The sequence below is a fragment of the Petaurus breviceps genome, unplaced genomic scaffold, assembly GCF_028583685.1.
Source record: "Petaurus breviceps papuanus isolate PSGF00001 unplaced genomic scaffold, PetGlider_PUasm1.0 90925, whole genome shotgun sequence".
Classification (NCBI taxonomy): domain Eukaryota; kingdom Metazoa; phylum Chordata; class Mammalia; order Diprotodontia; family Petauridae; genus Petaurus; species Petaurus breviceps.
Genome location: NW_027187380.1, coordinates 10,250,055 through 10,267,923, shown reverse-complemented (window position 1 = coordinate 10,267,923; position 17,869 = coordinate 10,250,055). Strand labels below are relative to the sequence as shown.

The following is a 17,869-nucleotide window of genomic DNA, read 5'->3' as shown; positions in this document are numbered from 1 at the left end:
ACGTGGAGCAGAGACTTCTCCCTCCCAACCCCAGAGGCATCCCTTGCCTAGAGTGATGGCACAACACTCACCCCCACTACCCCATGGGGAGTTCCATACACTCTATTGCAGCAGACAGACACATTCGGGTATTAGCCGCATGGGAAAAATGGGGCACCCAACTCCTGTTGTCTACTGTGCCTTGCCACGTGCTGTATGCCCAGCTGGCATTCTGTGATGGTGGTGGTGGAGGGGCTCACTCCACATGTGTGAAATTCTTGGGTTGCTGGGTCAGCATCTTTCAAATGCCTTACAAATGCTGATTGCTGGGTGGGGAGAGGGAGAAAGAGGTACCATTGGGGGAAAAGAAAAGGAGAGGGGAGGAGAAACCAAGCCCCTAAAGTCAATAGAAAAGAGGAACCTTTAGGTTACTTCTAGAAGGCAGGTTCCTTCTCTTGAAAGGAGTATAGAGAAAGAAGCTTAACCAGTGTTTGTGTTATGGAAGGGGAGGAAGGGGAAAGAAAGAAAGAGTAAACAGCTAGAACTTACATAGCATTTGTTCTTATAGATTAATTCATTTAATCTTCACAATAACACTATGAAGCAGATATAATTATTATCCCCATTTTAAAGATGAGGAAATGAAAGCTGAGATAAGGCCAAGTAAGTGTTTGAGGCAGGATCTGAGCTCAGGTCTTCCTGGTTCTAAGTCCAATTCTATGCTCCATCTCCAGCTCTAACAATCTCTGACTATCCTATCAGGGCAACTAGGATGTAGTGGATAGAGTGCTTGCTGATCTTGGAGTCAGGAAGACCTGAGTTCAAATCTGGCCTTAGATACTTACTAACTGTGTGACCCTGGCCAAGTCACTCTATCCCTATTTGCCTAAGTTTCCTCATCGGTAAAGTGGAGATAATTAGAGCACTTACCTCCCAGGGTTATAGGGAGTAGTAAGAGGTAGTAATTGTAAAGTGCTTTGACCAGTACTTGGCACATAGTGAGCACTGTATAATGTTAGCTGTTGTCATTACTAACATTATTAGTATTATTATTGTTGTTGGAGAGAGATTCCAGCAGCAGGTGCAAGCATTGTCTTCCTTCTAAGACCTTGGGAACTCTGCTCTTTGCTCCCTCTTACTATGTCTTCATCCCCCTCTCAGAAAGAGGAGTGTTTGAAATGAAGGTTTGGGTGGGTTTTGTATTATCTGGATCCATAATTTCTTGGATTCAGGGAACTCCCAATAAGGAAATTGCTTCTACCAATGCAAATCAGCAACTGCTCTGATTTGCTCAACAGCTTTACAGAGTTGCTTGGGAGCATTTATCTGTGACTTACCCAGGGTCACACAGCCTGCATATATCTGCAGCAGTTCTTGAAGGCAGATTTTCCCAGACTCCGAAGTTGGTGTACCAAGAGGGTTAGCATGTGAATGAGGATGGATTCACGGATCTACAGAGCAGGAACAGTGCTCAAAGACCATCTAATCCAACCCCCTCATTTTTATGGATGAGAAAATGGAACCTCAGGGAGATAGATTGTGATTTGCCCAGTATCATATAAGCAGTAAGCTTCCAAAGTAAAATTCGAACCCTGTTCCTCTGTTTCCATATCAGTCCTCTTTCCATTGTACCATGCTGGGCAGTGTGTATATATCTGCACCTCTATTTGTCAGAGCACATGTCTGAGTGTGTTGGTCTTCACAGATGTAAGATGTAGGGCTGATAGAGAGAAGATAGAAATAGTCTAATCTCACCAGAGACCAGTTGAAAGAAACAGGCATGTTTAATATGGAGAAGACTACAAGGGAGTGGATGCGAAAGCTGCCTTTAAGCATTGGAATGGCTGCCATGGTGAACAGATGAGTAGACATCTTCAGTTTGGCCCCAGGGGCAGAACCAATGGGGTCTGGCAATTGCAAAGAAGAAATTTTAGGCTAGAAGGCAAGGAAAATTTTAACACAATTTTTATTGACCAAAAATGGAATGGGCTGCTTCTGGAGGTGGTGGACCCTCTCACCTTGGAAGTTTTCAAACAGAGACTGGAGAGCTACTTGTTGGATGCATTGTGACAGGGATTCCACTCTTGTATGGACTGAATTAGGGCAGCTGGGTGGTACAGTGAAAGAGTGTGTGGCCTGGAGTCAGGAATATTTACTTATCTTCATGAGTTCGAATCTGGCTTCAGACACATACTAGTTCTGTGATCCTAGCCAAGTCATTTAACCCTGTCTGCCTCAGTTTCCTCATCTGTAAAATGAGTTGGAGAAAGAAATGGCAAACTACTCCAGTATCTTTGCCAATAAAACCCTAAATGGGGTCATGAAGAGTTGGACACAACTGAAAATGACCCAACAAAAATGGATTAAATTAGGTTCCTGCTGAGGTCCCTTCCAAATCTTAAGTTCTATGATATAGTCCAACACCCAGAGTTTTACAGATGAGGAAACTGAGACTGACAGAGGTTAAGAGACTTGTCCAAGGTCACACCAAAGGGATTTCAAATCCTAGCCATTTTCACTGCACTACCCTGTCAATTAATCAGGGTCAAGCAATACAGGAGCTATATAATATGTATATTATGTGGGCACAGTGTTGCCAACCAGTGGTGCACTGTGTGTTCTAGATCTGTGTATACTTGTGTGCCGGTGTGTGTCATAAGAACAATAATAGTAGTTAACACTTCTATAGCACCTAGTCTGTGCCAGGCACTGCGCTAAGCATTTTTCAAATATCTCATTTGATCTTTATGACAACCTTGGGAAGTGGGTATTATTATTCTCATTTTACCAGTATCACTTCCATTTTTATGTGTCTATGGTTGTGTCTTGTTTTCATCTGTGAATGTGAGTTGTTTGGGAGGGAAGGAAGGAAAGAGGCTATAATGCATATAATGCAATCCTATCCAACCCAACAATTATTTAAAGGCCCTACTAGGTGCAAGATACCATGCTGGGGACTAAGCAAAATGAAAAACAGTCCCTGCCCAAAAGGAATAGCCTGGAAGGATACAACATGCACTGTGAGTACACATATGTATGCACTTTATGTGCATCATGGCAGGAAAGAAGTAAATTGGCAGGAGTGGCGGTTCTGTCTGGCCTAAGTGTTCACGAAACTCCCAAGACACACCTCCCTGTGGTAGCACTCTCACAGTCCCTTCTGTTTTAGCCCTTCAGTTCAGGAGTCTCACATACTGAAGGACAGGACAGGGGCATTATGATGACTGAGTTACTGTGCCCTCCCCATCCCCCACCCCTTCTCCAGGATAGGTCAGCTCTCCAGCAGGGGGTGGGAAACAGGTGTGTGTCTGGAGGGAAATATGCCAGCAGCTGTAGGGACCCGGTGCCCCCCCCCAAACTTCCCCCTCTCTGTGTCTACTGTCATTTCCTTTGGGTTATTATGGGAGGAGAGGAAGTAACTCAGGGTGACACAGTAACCCTGCCCAGTCACTGGCCCTGCAACAGCCCCCAGTGTGAGAACAGTTCTTTTCAATCATACTCTACTCACCCACCCCCACCCCCAACCTCACACACACACACACACACACACACACACACACACACACACACACAAAACCCTATCCTGACTGAAGCAGCTATTTCTGTACCAAGGCAGGAGCCGTGCACAAACCCTGCTGACCCAGAGAGCAGCAAATTCCTATCTCATATGTGCTTCTGGCAACTGGTGGCCACTCCACCCCCTTCCCCAGCCCCTTGCTCTCCCCTTCTTGACAGCTGGGAGCCCTGATTTTGCCTGCCCCACAGGAACAAAGACATCAAGGGAGAGAGACAAGGAAAGACAGCAGCAGAGAGCAGAGGCAGGGGAGGGGAGGGACAGGGTCTAGGGCCAGAGAAGGAAGGGGCAGGGACAAAGAGGCAATGAAGGATGGGGTAGAGACATGGGACAGAGGTAAAGGGGATGGGAGTGGAGAGGCAGGGACAAGGAGGGAAAGGGGCAAAGAGAAGGGGCAGGGAAAGACAGGGGCAGAGAAAAGAGGAAAAGACAAGGAGGGAAAGGGGCAGAGACAAGGAGTAGGGAAAGATAGGGGCAAAGACAAGAGAGAGACAAGAGGCAAAAACAAAGAAGGAAAGGGGTAGAGACAAGGGGTAGGGCAAGATGGGGCAGAGACAAGAGGCAAAGACAAGGAAGGAAAGGGACAGAGACAAGGGAGAGGGTCAGAGACAGGAGATGGGGCAGGTAAAGATAAGGGCAGAGACAAGAGACAGAGACAAAAGGCAAAGACAAGGATGGAAAGGGGCAGAGACAAGGAACTGGGGTCAGAAGAGCATAGGGTTAGAAACATGGGACAGAGAGAGAAGGGGGAGGAGACAAGGGGCAGGGGATAGGAAAGGATGGGGCAGTGACAAAAAGGACAGGACAGCAGAGGAGAAAAGCCAGGGGCAAGGAAGGACAGAGACAAGGTGAAGGCACAAGAGGGAGGACAGTGTCAACTGTCCAGATCCAGAGCGATCCAGAGGGATCCAGAGGGAGATTCCTACCAGAAACTGAGTCCAGCTAAGTCTGTCTCCTTGTAGCCTGCTGCTCCTAACTCTGCCCTATAGAGAAAAGCAAAAATAAATCTAAAACCTTCTGCCCTGTGACAGCCTTTTCAATACTTGAAGTTGGCTTATGCGCTACCTACTCCTTTTCTGTAGACTAACCATCTCTCCTTCTTTCAGTTGATCGCATATGGCCCAGGCTCATGACCTTTGCCAGCTAGGTTGTCCCTCTTTTCATGACCTCAAGCTTATCAATGTCCTTCTTAAAACATGACCTCTCACACCTGAACACAACATTCTGATCAAAATATAGCAGGTCAACTCCTTAGACTGGATACTACTCTTCTTAATGCAGCCTAAAACTGACTTAGGTTGTTTTATTTTGTTACTGTATCACACTGTCGACACATAGTAAGATTTCGGTGTGCTTGGGGGCAGCTAGGTGGCACAGTGAATAGAACACCAGCCCAGGAGTCAGAAAGACCTGATTTCAAATTTGGCCTCAGACACTTAATACTTACTAGCCATGTGACCTCAGGCAAGTCATTTAACCCCAATTGCCCTGCCTCCCCCCCTCCAAAAAAAAAAAAAAAGATTCCAGTCTTCTGAAAACAAAAAACAAAAACCACCCCAGATCTTTTGTGGAGGAAATGCTGTTTAGTTAGGAATTGACAAGGAAAGTAAAGGAGGAAAAGTCTTCCAACTATGGGAATGAACTAAACAAAAGTACAGATGGATTCAGGGCAGAGTTAACAAACTGCCTTAGCTAAAGCAGAGGGGCTGAGTCAGGACATAATAGGAGGGTCATCCTGGGACATGGAGTATGGGGATCATGCCTAGGGGATGCAGGGCTCAGGGCAAAACACATATTGTATACCACCATATTTCATGACCTCTTTTGTTTGTTTGTGGTTTTTTTTTTTTGCAAAGACATTGGAGTAGTTTACCATTTCTTTCTCCAGATCAATTTATAAATGACAAAACTGAGGCAAGCAGGATTAAGTGACTTGCCCAGGGTCACACAACTAGTAAGTGTCTGAGGCCAAATTTGAACTAAGGTCCTCGTGACTCCAGGGCCAATGCTCTATCCATTGCACCAGCTAGCTGCCTCTTCTGGCCCAGAATATTGAGAGGTTAACTTGCCCAGGGCAACCAGTACATGTCAGAGGTGACACTTGAACACAGGTCGTCCTGGCTGTGAGGACAGTTCTTTAGTACAGCATAAAGCCTTTTACCTAAACCTTAACTGTTAGTGCCAATCTCACCCAATGTCTCCCTGAAGCTCTAGCTTCAGTCAGATAATCTGTGGCAGTCCTCTTACATACTCCCAAGAAATGGAAGAGGGGTGAGGAAAGAGGGATGTATGAATCTTCAGAAGTCTTCCAGCAGAGGGGATTGGCTACAGATGTCAGGGTCCTTATAGGGAGGGCAGGTAACCTAGAATGAGAAAGGCTGAATAGCATGATGGATGGGGCATCAGACTTAGAATTAGGAAGACTGAGGCTCAGATCTTGCCCCAGACATTTACTAGCTATGTGACTCTGGACAAGTCACTTAACCTCTGTTTGCCTCAGTTTCCACATCTGTAAAATGAAGGGATTAGACTCAGTAACTTCTAAGGTCCCCTTTCAGTGCTAAATCAAACATATCTTCTAACACTAAGTCTAATATTCTTTCCACTATACCACACTGACTCCTAAAATAAAAACAGAACAGAAAACAGCTAAAAGGAACAGGGGAAATAGATGTTACCAGACACCTGGGATGAGTTCATTGCCACAGCTGGACATGAAATAACAACTCTTTGTTGCCACAGCTGGATGTGGAATGTTAGCTCTGAGCTTCCTGGCAGCCAAGGCAAAAAGGGAAAAATTTGGGTTTATTTATTTATTTCTCATTGTCTGGTCATAGGATCATAGGATGTTACAGCTAGAAGAGAGAGACATCTAGTTCAACCTCCTAATTTTATAAAAGGGAAATCTGACCATCAAGCAGGGAAGGTGACTTGTTTAAAGTCACAAATTTGTGACTGCTGGGCCATCTCCAGTTGACCTGATCTATATCTGGTCACTGGACCCAGATGGCTCTGGAGAAGAAAGTAGAGTTGGTGACCTTGCACAGCCCTCCCTCCCTTAAATCCAATTTATTTGAAAGTCATGGCATCATCTTCCTGATGTCATGATCCTCTTTAAGAATGAAAGACAAACCATGAATAGCTTTGGGACTAGCTGGTAGCAAAGTCAGGATTAGAACTCAAATCTCCCAACTCAAAGGGACCATAAGTAGATCTGACATGAATGAGTTGACATTTTTGTATCCTTAAATTCATTTTAAAATTTTATTTTAGTCATTTAATCATTTCAATTAACAAGCATTTATTCCAAGTCCTTTCTACCTACCCCCATTTAAAAGAAAAAAGGAAAAGTAAACCCTTGCAATAAATATACAAAATCAAGTCAAACAAATTCCCATTTCCAAAAATCTATGTCTCGATCCTACACCCTGAGTGCACTATCCCTCTGTCCAGAGCTGGGCAGCCTTCTTCATTGTTCCTTGGAATCATTAATGGTGACTGTATTGTCAGAGTTCTTGAATCTATCACAATTCTTTGTCTTTACAATGTTGCTTGTTGTTGCATAAATTGTTTTTCTGCTCACTTCATTCTGCTTCAGTTCATAATTCCTAAGTTTCTTTGAAATTGATCCTTTCATTATTTCTTATGGCTCATTAATATTCCATTACATTCATACACCTTAATTTGTTCAGCCATTTTTGAGTTTGGGGGGTACCTCTTTAGTTTCTGGTTTTCTCCTACTTCCAAAAGTATTGCTATAAATATTTTTGTATATATGGGTCCTTTTTTCTTTCTTTGATCTCTTTATGGTACTATTGTAGGAATGATGTTTTATTGTTGTTTTAGTGGCTTACCATTTCCTTAACCTGCTTATTTTGCAGGTGAGGAAACTGAGGCAAACAGGGTTAAGTGACTTGCCCAGGGTAACACAGCTAGTAAATGTCTGAGACTATATTTGAACTCAGATCTTCCTGACTTCAAGCCTGGTGATCTAACCTCTATGCCACTTAACTTCCCCAGGAGCAGCATAGCTAGGTAAATGGGCATATATTGTTTATTGACTTTGGAGAAGTTCCAGATTATGCTAGATCAATTCACAGATCCTCCAACAGTGCATTAATATGCCTGTTTTCCTGCAGCCCCTCCCACACTCATCATTTTCCTTTTTTGTCATCTTTGCAATCTGAGAACTATGAAGTAGAACCTTAGAGTTGCTTTAATTTGCATTTCTCTAATTACTAGTGATTTAGAGGATTTTTTTCATGTCACTATTGATAGCTTGAATGTCTTCCTTTGAAAGAACTGCCTCTTCATATCCTTTGGCCATTTGTCATTTGGGGGCTCCTGGCCCTGAATTCAGAAAGGAATTTATCCCATGGAAACTTCCATAAGAGACAGTGATCAGAATAATGGACAATGTCTTCAATTATGGTTTTGCATGACACATTTGAAATGCTCATTTCTGGGGTCCATTCTTTTTTTATCTTTTTGATTTATTTAGCTTTTTATTTTTCCCCAGTTACATGTAAAAACAATTTTTAACATTCATTTTTAAAGTTTTGAATTTGAAATTCTCTCCCTCCCTCCCCACCCTGCCCCATTGAGAAGGCAAGCAATAAGGTTATATATGTATAGTCATGCAAAGTATATTTCTATATTAGTCATGTTGTAAAAGAAAACATAGACCAAAAACAGCCCCAAGAAAAATAAAGTAAGAAAAGCATGCTACAGTCTGTATTCAGACTCCATTAGTACTTTCTTTGGGAATAGATAGTACTTTTCATCATAAGTCCTTCAGAGTTGTCTTGGATCACTGCATTGCTGAGAATAGCTAAGTCATTCACAGTTGGTCATCTTACAATATTGCTGTTACTGTGTACAATGTTTTCCTGATTCTCATTTCATTTTTCATCAGTTCATGTAAGTCTTTCCAGGTTTTTCTGATGGCATCCTGCTCATCATTTCTTATAGCACAATAGTATTCCATTATGATCATATACAACAGCTTGTTCAGCCATTCTCCAATTGATGGGCATCTCCTTAGGTTCATCCTTTTTAAAAACTGAAGATGTAAGATTAAGCCCATGAAGCCACATCAGTAGAGTCAGTGAATGAGACAAAGAATAGATAGTTAGGGAGGCAGGAGGAACATCAAGAGAACATGGCATCCTAGAACATGAGGCAACAGGTAGACAAGAAGGAGATTTAAGAAGGAATAGGAGGGATAGCTGGGTGGCTCAGTGAATAGAGCACCAGCCCTGGAGTCAGGAGGACCTGAGTTCAAATTCAACCTCAGACACTTGACACTAGCTGTGTGACCTTGGGCAAGTCACTTAACCCCATTTCCTTACCTCCCCCTTCCAAAAAAAAGAGAAAAAGAATAGGGAGTGGTCAGTAGTACCAAACGCACCAGGGGTTAAAGAGAGGAAGAATCGGATTTAGCCGAGGGGAGGTGGTTGGCAGTCTTCTAAGGGTATAGTTGAAGTAGAATGTTGGCAAAGAGAGCCAGAACCTCAGGATTTATTCTCTTTTATTAGGAGTGAGGATATGGAGACTACCCATCCTAGAAATGGAGCCAGGAAAGACAGGAGACAAATAGGACAAGTGCTATGGGGATTTTAGGGTCACAGAATGATTCTGTTTCTTTTAGAAAGCAGTACAGTCTAGTGGAATGTTGGGCTTGTAGTCAGGAGACCTGAGTTCGAATCTCAGCTATGACATTTATAACCTATGTGACCTCGGACAAACTGCTTTCAGCTTGCTGGGCCTGAGTTGCCTCATCTTATTATAAAGGGCATAATGATACTTCTGTAAGAGGCAGGATGGACTTGTGGATGGAGAGTTGGCTTCAGAGTCAAATCTGGATTCAAATTCACCTAGGATACAAACTGGCTTGAGGAACCTGGGCAAGTCATCTAACCTCCCTGTGCTCTAGAAAACTCCCTGAGTTGTAAAGAAGGTGCTCTGTGGAGTTTTCTTGTTCAGGAATTCCCTTTAGTAATGAAACCTACCCCAGTCCCTGATGATACTTGTGTTATTGGTAAAGAGGGAGCTTGGTGGCTCAGTAGATAGAATCCTGGACATGAAAGACCAGAATTCAAATCCCACCCCACACACTTACTAGCTACATGACCCTGAGAAAGTCTCCCAATCTCTCTCTGCTGCCTCAGTTTATCATCTGTAAAAAAGAGAATAATAGCATCTATCTCCCAGGGTCATTATAAAGTTAAAATGACAAGAAATTTGTAAAGTCCTTTGCAAAGAGCTATGTAACAACTAGCACTACTTACTGGGGCCTCTAGGTGATGCAGTGGATAGTATCAGATCTGGAGTCAGGAAGACTCATTTTCTTGAGTTCAAATCTGGCTTCAGACATTTACTAGCTGTGTGACCCTGGGCAAGTCACTTCACCCTGTTTGCCTTAGTTTCCTCATCTGTAAAATGAGCTGGAGAAGAAAATAGCAAACCACTCCAGTATCTCTGCCAAGAAAACCCCAAATGGGGTCACAAAGAGTCAGACATGACTGAAAGGACTGAGTAAAGCACTACTTACTGCTTGTAGTAGTAATATAAGGGAAATGTATGTCCATATAGCAATGATTTCTGATGGTGTCCATGTGGAATGTTCCATTTCCAATGCCAGTGGAAACTCAAACCTTTTCTTTTTTTTTTCAAATGCTTTATTAACTTCTGATTTACATCACTCATTTCCACCAGATTTTGAGTTACAAATTTTCTCCCCGTTTTTCCCCTACCCACCACCCTAAAATAGCAGTCCCACAGTATATCCCCTCCTCCAATCTGCTCTCTCCCATATTTTCTCCCATACCCCTTTTGACTTTTCCCATGGATCTCTATGCCCCAGTGCCTGTATATCTTATTTCCCAATTACATGTAAAATAGTATTAATAATAGTATATATATATATATATATATATATATGTGTGTGTGTGTGTGTGTATTTGAGTATTTGATTTTAAAACTTTGAATTCCAGATTCATTCCCTTCCTCCCTTGTCTCCCATCCTTACTGGGAAGATAAGCAGTTCAGTATAGGATGTACATGTGTGACTAATGCAAAACAATAACATAGTAGATATATTGTAAAAGACTGACTATGTTTCCCTCCCTCCTATCCCACCTCCCACTTGTTCTATTCTCTACTTTGATCTCGTCCCTTTTCAAAAGTGGGTGCTCCCAACTTCCCTCCCCCCCAGCCTGCCCTCCCTTCCATCATCTCCCCTCTCATCCCCTTCCCCCCCTACTCTCCTGGAGGGTAAGATACCCTATTTAGTGTGTATTTCATTCCCTCCTCAAGCCAAATTCAATGGGAATAAGGTTGACCCATTCCCTTTTGCCTTACTATTCTTCCCCTCCATTGTAACCATTTTCCCTTGCCTCTTCTATATGAGACAGTTTACCCCCATTCTGTCTCTCCCCATCTCCTCTCATTATATTCCTCTCTCACCTCTTAATTTCACCTTTTAAGTATCATCCCTTCCTGTTAAATTGGTCCTGTGCCCTCTATCTATGTATACCTGTAAACATATATACACATATTCACATATGTATTTATATGCCCATATACCCTCATATATAGATATATATTTCTATTCCCTTCAACTACTGAGAAAAGTTTCATCAGTTACATTTATTGTTTTTCCATGTAGGAATGTTAATAGTTCGACTTTGATAAGTTCCTTATGATTTCTTTTCCCTGTTTACCTTCTCATGCTTCTCTTGCTTCTTGTATCTGAATATCAAATTTTCTATTCAACTCTGGTTTTTTCAGCAAGAATGCTTGAAAGTCCTCTATTCCACTGAATGACCATATTTTCCCCTGAAACATGGTACTCAGTTTTGCTGAGTAGGTGACTCTTGGTTTTAATCCCAGCTCCTTTGACCTCCGGAATATCATATTCCAGGCCCTTCAATCCCTCAGTGTAGAAGCTGCCAGATCCTGGGTTATCCTGATTGTGTTTCCACAATATTAAAATTGTTTCTTCCTGGCTGCTTGTAATATTCTCTCCTTAATCTGGGAATTCCGGAACCTGGCTATAATATTCCTAGGAGTTTTCTTTTGGGGATCTTTTTCAGGAGGTGATCAGTGGATTCTTTCAACCTCTATTTTGCCCTCTGGTACTAAAACATCAGGGCAGTTTTCTTTGAGAACTTCCTGGAGGATGATTTCTAAGTTCTTACTTTGATCATGGCTTTCAGGTAGTCCAATAATTCTTAAATTCTCTTTCCTGGATCTATTTTCCAGGTCAGTGGTTTTTCCCATGAGATACTTCACATTGCCTTCTATTCTTTCATTTGTTTGGATCTGTTTAACAGCATCTTGATTTCTCATAAAGTCATTAGCTTCCATTTGCTCCAATCTAATTCTGAAGCCATGATTCTCCTCAGTGAGCTTTTGAGATTCTTTTTCCATCTGGCAAATTTGGCTTTCTAAGGCATTCTTCTCCTCATTGCCCTTTTGAGCCTCCTTTGCCATTTGAGTCAGTCTGTTTTTTAAGGTATTATTTTCCTCAGTCAGGCTGTTGACTCTCCTTTCATAATTTTCTTGCATTGTTCTCATTTCTCTTCCCAATTTTTTCTCCACTTCTCTTATCTGCTTCTTAAGGTCCTCTATGGCCTGTAACCAGTTTGGATTTTTCTTTGAAGCTTTTGGTGCAGGAGTTCTGACTTCACTGTCTTCCTCCTGTTCCATGCTTTGCTCCTTTTTGTCCCCAAAATAGGAGTCTAATGTTGGAATCTTCTGTCTGCTTTGTTTCCTTTGCCTAGTCATGTCGCCACTCAGTCACTTGACCCCTGGGCTTTTTGCCACAGTAGGACTCTGCCACCAGACAGGGGAGCTTTCGTCCCACATGCTGGGGTTTTCTCAGCTGCTGGAGGTATTAGATGGGTGCCCTCTCTGAGGTCTCCACACACTCTGGCAAGCTGGACACACACCCCAGGACCTTTACCCTAGACTGCAATCCAGATCCAAGAAGGTTAAAGCAAGAGCAATTACCCCTCAGACTGGTGCCTTGTCCCCCTACACTCTGTAGGCCAGGAGCTGAAGCTGCCACATGGAGCTGGCTGGCTGTGCAGGTGTCTCAGCAGCTTCTTGCCCTGGGGGTAAAAGCCACGCACTCCCACTTACTGGGTCCCAAAGTCCAGACTGCACTGACCTCTCCCTTTGTCCTTCACATCTATGTGTTGATAAATCTGGAAATGGCCACAGCTGCTGCTGATCTGGAGGCTGGTCAGGCCCGCTCTGGGGCTAAAGCCTCCGCTTGGGGCTGGGCTCAGCTCCCAGAAGGCTGCGCTGGCCAATTCCTGCCAGCCTGCCGGGTTGTCCTCAGCGGGAGGTTAGCTTCTCTGTGTCATTTTGTGGGTTCTGCAGCTCCAAAGTTTGTTTAGAGTCCCCTTTTTACATGGATTGGGGAAGGTGGGAGCTGGAGCAGTGGGGAGGTCCTGCTTCTACTCCACCATTTTGACTCCGCCCCAAACCTTTTGTAACTTATAGTTTTAGTGTTGCCATGTTAGTGTAACTTATAAATACTCAGTTTTCCTGACTCCACGTTTAGTTTTCTATTCATTATATGACCCTGCCTTTCTTAAGCAGGTTTAAAGGAGGGGAAAATACAATTAACTGTAGGTGAGCCTGCTGAGGGGTAGATGGATCCAGAATCCTCAAAACAAGGGAGAGATGGAGTACTCCTCCCCATCATCATGTCTCCATGATGTATAACACCCTCACCCACATAATACCTGCCTGTCAAGTTCCTCTCTACAAGTCCAACCTGAAAAAATGCTTGGTTGGTTTCTTCCTAGACAGGTTCTGGGTGACCTGCTGTCGTGCATCTATCTCCTCCTTCCATGTGGGTGAAAGAAAGAAGTGACTGTTCATCAGTTCTGGTTCTCTGGTTTGGGAGGTGGGCATATGTTCTGCCAGTCTTTCCCTGTCTCAGACACAGATTTGGAGGGGGCACAGAGAAGCCAGTGGATGGTAGGGCCCCTGATGGAGGGCACAAAGTGGCCCTGAATGAGCTTAGACAATTTCCTTTCCCTCTAGGTACTGAATCTGTTCCTTGCCCTGCTCCTGAGCTCCTTCAGTGCAGACAGCCTGGCAGCCTCTGACGAGGACGGGGAGATGAACAACCTTCAAATTGCCATTGGTCGCATCTCCTGGGGCATTGATTATGCCAAAGCCTTCTTCCTGGCCCTTTTACATGGTCAGATCCTGGCTCCTGGAGACATGAAGCAGGGATCCGAGAAGCCTGAGGAGGGGGAAGGTGGAGAAGAGAAGAAGGAGCAGCAGCAACAGGAAGAAGAAGAGTTAAAGAAGGACAATCACATCCTGAACCACATTGGTGTGGTGGATTGTCCACCGACTAGTATTGAACTTGACCACATGAATTTTATCAACAACCCGTACTTGACAGTGCAGGTGCCCATTGCTTCTGAGGAGTCTGATCTAGAGATGCCAACAGAAGAGGAAACAGACACATTTTCTGAGGCTGAAGAGATTAAGGTGGGCACCCCACCCCTGTCCTCTGTGCCCATAAAATCATTAAATCATGCAATTTGGGAATTGAAAGAGATCTTAGTAACCACCTACTTCAAATCAGACACAAAGGAATCCCCTTTACAATATACATCTCAAGGGCCTATACAGACTTTTCTCGAAGCTCTCCAAGGAGGGGGAGCCTACTACCTCTCAAAGAGGGAGGTTTTCTCTGACATTGAGCCTAAATTTCCATCTTGGAGGCTCCTACCTATTGATCCTCTAGGGCAGGGGTGGAGAACCTGCAGCCTTGAGGCCACATGTGGCCCTCTAGGTTCTCAAGTGCTTCTGTTTGGATTCAGTTAAAGGGCTACACTTAAGGACCTAGAGGGACACATATGGTCTCAAGGAGGGCCACAGGTTTCCCACTCCTGCTCTAGAGCCAAAGAGAACAAACTGAATCCTTCTAACACACCATTGCCTTTCAAATACTTGAAAACAGCTCTCTTTGTCCCTCCTAACATGCTTATGTCCTTAACCAGAAACTCATCTGACTCTTTACCATGTTAGTTGCCCTCCCCTGGATACTCTCCATATTAATCAATGTAATTCTTAAACTATGGTAGCCAGAAATGAATGCAATACTGAAGATGAGGTCTGATGGGAACAGAGTATTGTGGGACTATCTCCTTTTTTTTCCTAGAAGCTATTCCTTTCAGAGTAGACTGAGTTCACATTAATTTTTGTTTGTTTGTTTTTGCTTTTAATACCTTTGAAATAGTAATATTTTTTAATAAGTATCATATTTATTAATATTTTCTTCTACTTACTAATGCACTGGGCTTGTGAACTGAAAACACTCAGGGACATTACAATAACAATCTATATACTTTTTTTCTTTTCACATTAGTTTTTAGCTTGTCATAGCATACTGCTGACTCATATTGAGCTTGCAGACAGCTAAGACACCCAGATCTTTTTCAAGCAAGCTGCTGTATGTAACTTTGCCTCTCCTAGCTTGCACTTATGAAGTTGACTTTTTTATACCTAAGCGTAAAACGTTTTTCATTTATCTCTATTTATCCCTACCCATTTTCGTTCCATTTGCATTTCCAGTGCAAAGGTCATTCCCCTTGGCAGAGAAAACAGAAACAAAGTAACTAAACAATTCTGCCTTCTTTCCGTCGTTAGTTATCACTATCCCATTTCATGTACCCCAAGGTCTTATATCTTCTTTGAGCCTCCTTTTTCTCCCTATTAGCTTTAATTAAAAAAAATTATTGTTGTCCTTAGCTCTCCTAATCAGTCTCAGTTCATTCTAAACTTTCATGCTCCTGCCACTATTTTTATATGACTGCCACATTCTTGTGTTAGTCTCTTGTTACCTGACCTTGCTTCCATCTTCTGGGAACTTTAAAAAAAAATCCAAATTGGATGGGGAGTTCCTTTTGCATCTCATAATTTGTTGCTGTTTGGTTGTCTTTAACTCATCATGATCCTTTCTGGGGTTTTCTTGACAAAGATACTGGAGTGATTTACCATTTCATTATCCAGCTCATTTTACAGATGAAGAAACTGAAGCAAGTCAGGGTAAGTGACTTGCTAAGGGTCACACAGCTAGAAGTGTATGAGGCTGTATTTGAATTCACAAAGATAAATCTTGACTCTAGGCCCAGTATCACTTGACACATCCATTGTGTCACTTGGCCGCCCCATCCTAATAATTGTTTTCAGACAAATCCCATTTTTCCTCCTCACTGGAATTGTTTCCTTGTATGTCTTCAGGATTTCATTTTTGAGCATATCCAATCTCTTCTGACCTGACTCCCCAAAAGAATGTTAACCCATGTGATCCTATCTAAACTTCCTCTGAATGCTTTGAAATCTGATTTCCCCAAGTCTAAGGCTTATTTAGAATTTTGTCTGGGTTTTCTCTCCTCTATCACAGGCTCTAGAAAGGAGTACTCACCTATCCCTAGAATTCCCACCAGTTCTAACTTAGCAACCAGTTCCTTCACTATTAGTGAGAGGCAAATGCAAAATATAATTTCTCTTTGTTGGTTCCTTAACCTTTTGAAAGATGAAAATATTACTAAAGCAAACCAGGAAGTTATTAGCTGCACTGGTTTTGAGGGACAAAGCGGGTGGGGGGGGGGTGGGATGAGGTGGGACAGCATCATATATTAATATGTTTTATTTGCGTGAGAAAATCCAGGAATCAGAGGGAAAAACATGGTGGATAATGTTTAGGTGAAAGTAGAGAAATAGAAATTATTTTTGTCATTGGGTAATACTATAAACTACTTGTAGAGAATGGGGGGGGGGGGGGGGAGAGAGAGAAACAGATGTTGGGATAGTTAAAGTTCCCCTTCAAATGTCCCAATTGTTTAGGCTTCTGATCTGTTTCCCTAATTCCTCATCTATATTCTCATTCTGTACAAGTAGTTTATAGTATTACCCAATGACAAAAATAATTTCTATTTCTCTACTTTCACCTAAACATTATCCACCATGTTTTTCCCTCTGATTCCTGGATTTTCTCACGCAAATAAAACATATTAATATATGATGCTGTCCCACCTCATCCCACCCCACTTTTACCTCTTTTGTACATGGCAAACCCAACCAGGGCCACATACCAGTTATGGGTTACATTCCATCATAACTGAGTGATAACTAAGAGATTAAATTTGCCTTTTTTTTTTTTGCTTAAGGACCCCTCACTTATCTTGCTTGTTATCTAACCTTTGGTAATTTCTGTATAAACATTCGTAACCAAGGGTTTTACTCCTGAATCCTTTCTCGGATTTTATCTTGTGAACTTCTAGGTGTCTTAATCACTATTCTTATCTGAGATAGCTAGATGGCATAGTGGATAGAATGCTGGGCCTGGAATCAGGGAGACCTGAGTTCAAATCCAGCTTCAGACATTTACTAGCTGTGAGACTGTGGGCAAATCACTGAATCTCTGTCTGAGTTTTCTCAACTATAAAATGGGGATAATAGTAGTGCCTACTTTGCAAAGTTGTTTGTGAAGATCAAACAAGATAATATTTGTTTTTTAAAAAAAGTGCTTAGCATAGTGGCTGGTACATAGTAAGCCCTATATAAATGTTTATTCCATCCCCCTCTCCCCTTCTTCCTACGTGGTAGCTATTCCCTGTGGTATTGAGCTTGGGAGATATAAATAGACAATCTTCTCCATCTCCTTTAGTTTACAGCCTTTTTGATTAGACAATCAAAATATTAATAGCTACTCAGAAAGTCAGCATAGCATACTAGATAAAGGGCTGATTTTGGAGTCAAGAACACCTAAGTTCAAATCCTGCCTCTGAAATACCCTGCAGAAATCACTCAAACTCTTTAGTGCCCCCAAACAAATCTCTAAATCTATAGGGTTGTTTTTTTGTTTTGTTTTGTTTTTGAGACTGGTTCTCCCTGCCAGGCTGGGAGTAGTTACCACTCACAGCCCAGTCCCACTCCTTGATTGACATGGGTGCTTTGACCTTCTCTGTTGTTGACCTGAGCCAATCTGACCCTTCTTAGGCAGCCTGGTGGCTTTCCACCCCTCCTTCCCCACCTATTCTCTCAGGGAATTACCATATTGGTGCCAGGCTTAGTACTCAGAGGCTCAGAACTTCATTGTTCAATCAGTCCTCCCCAGTAGCAGAGATTATAGACACAATTTATGCTGGATTCTTAAATCTGTATTGGTAAAGGGAATTTCCAAATCAAGAGTTTCCCACATGAATGAAACTCTGTAGATCCATAACGGGGCAAATAAATGAAAATCCAGGCAAATTTATATGATTTTTTAAGGTT

At 42.6% G+C, this 17,869-nt stretch overlaps 1 protein-coding gene across 1 annotated transcript in view; it reads left to right on the top strand.

The window, feature by feature from the left end:
* The window catches only part of SCN4A (sodium voltage-gated channel alpha subunit 4), a 99,302-nt gene that overhangs the window by 59,146 nt on the left and 22,287 nt on the right, over positions 1-17,869 (top strand). The window contains exon 16 of the mRNA XM_069076856.1: positions 13,616-14,074. Coding sequence (XP_068932957.1) covers positions 13,616-14,074 — 459 coding nt within the window. The remainder of the gene's footprint in view (positions 1-13,615; positions 14,075-17,869) is intronic.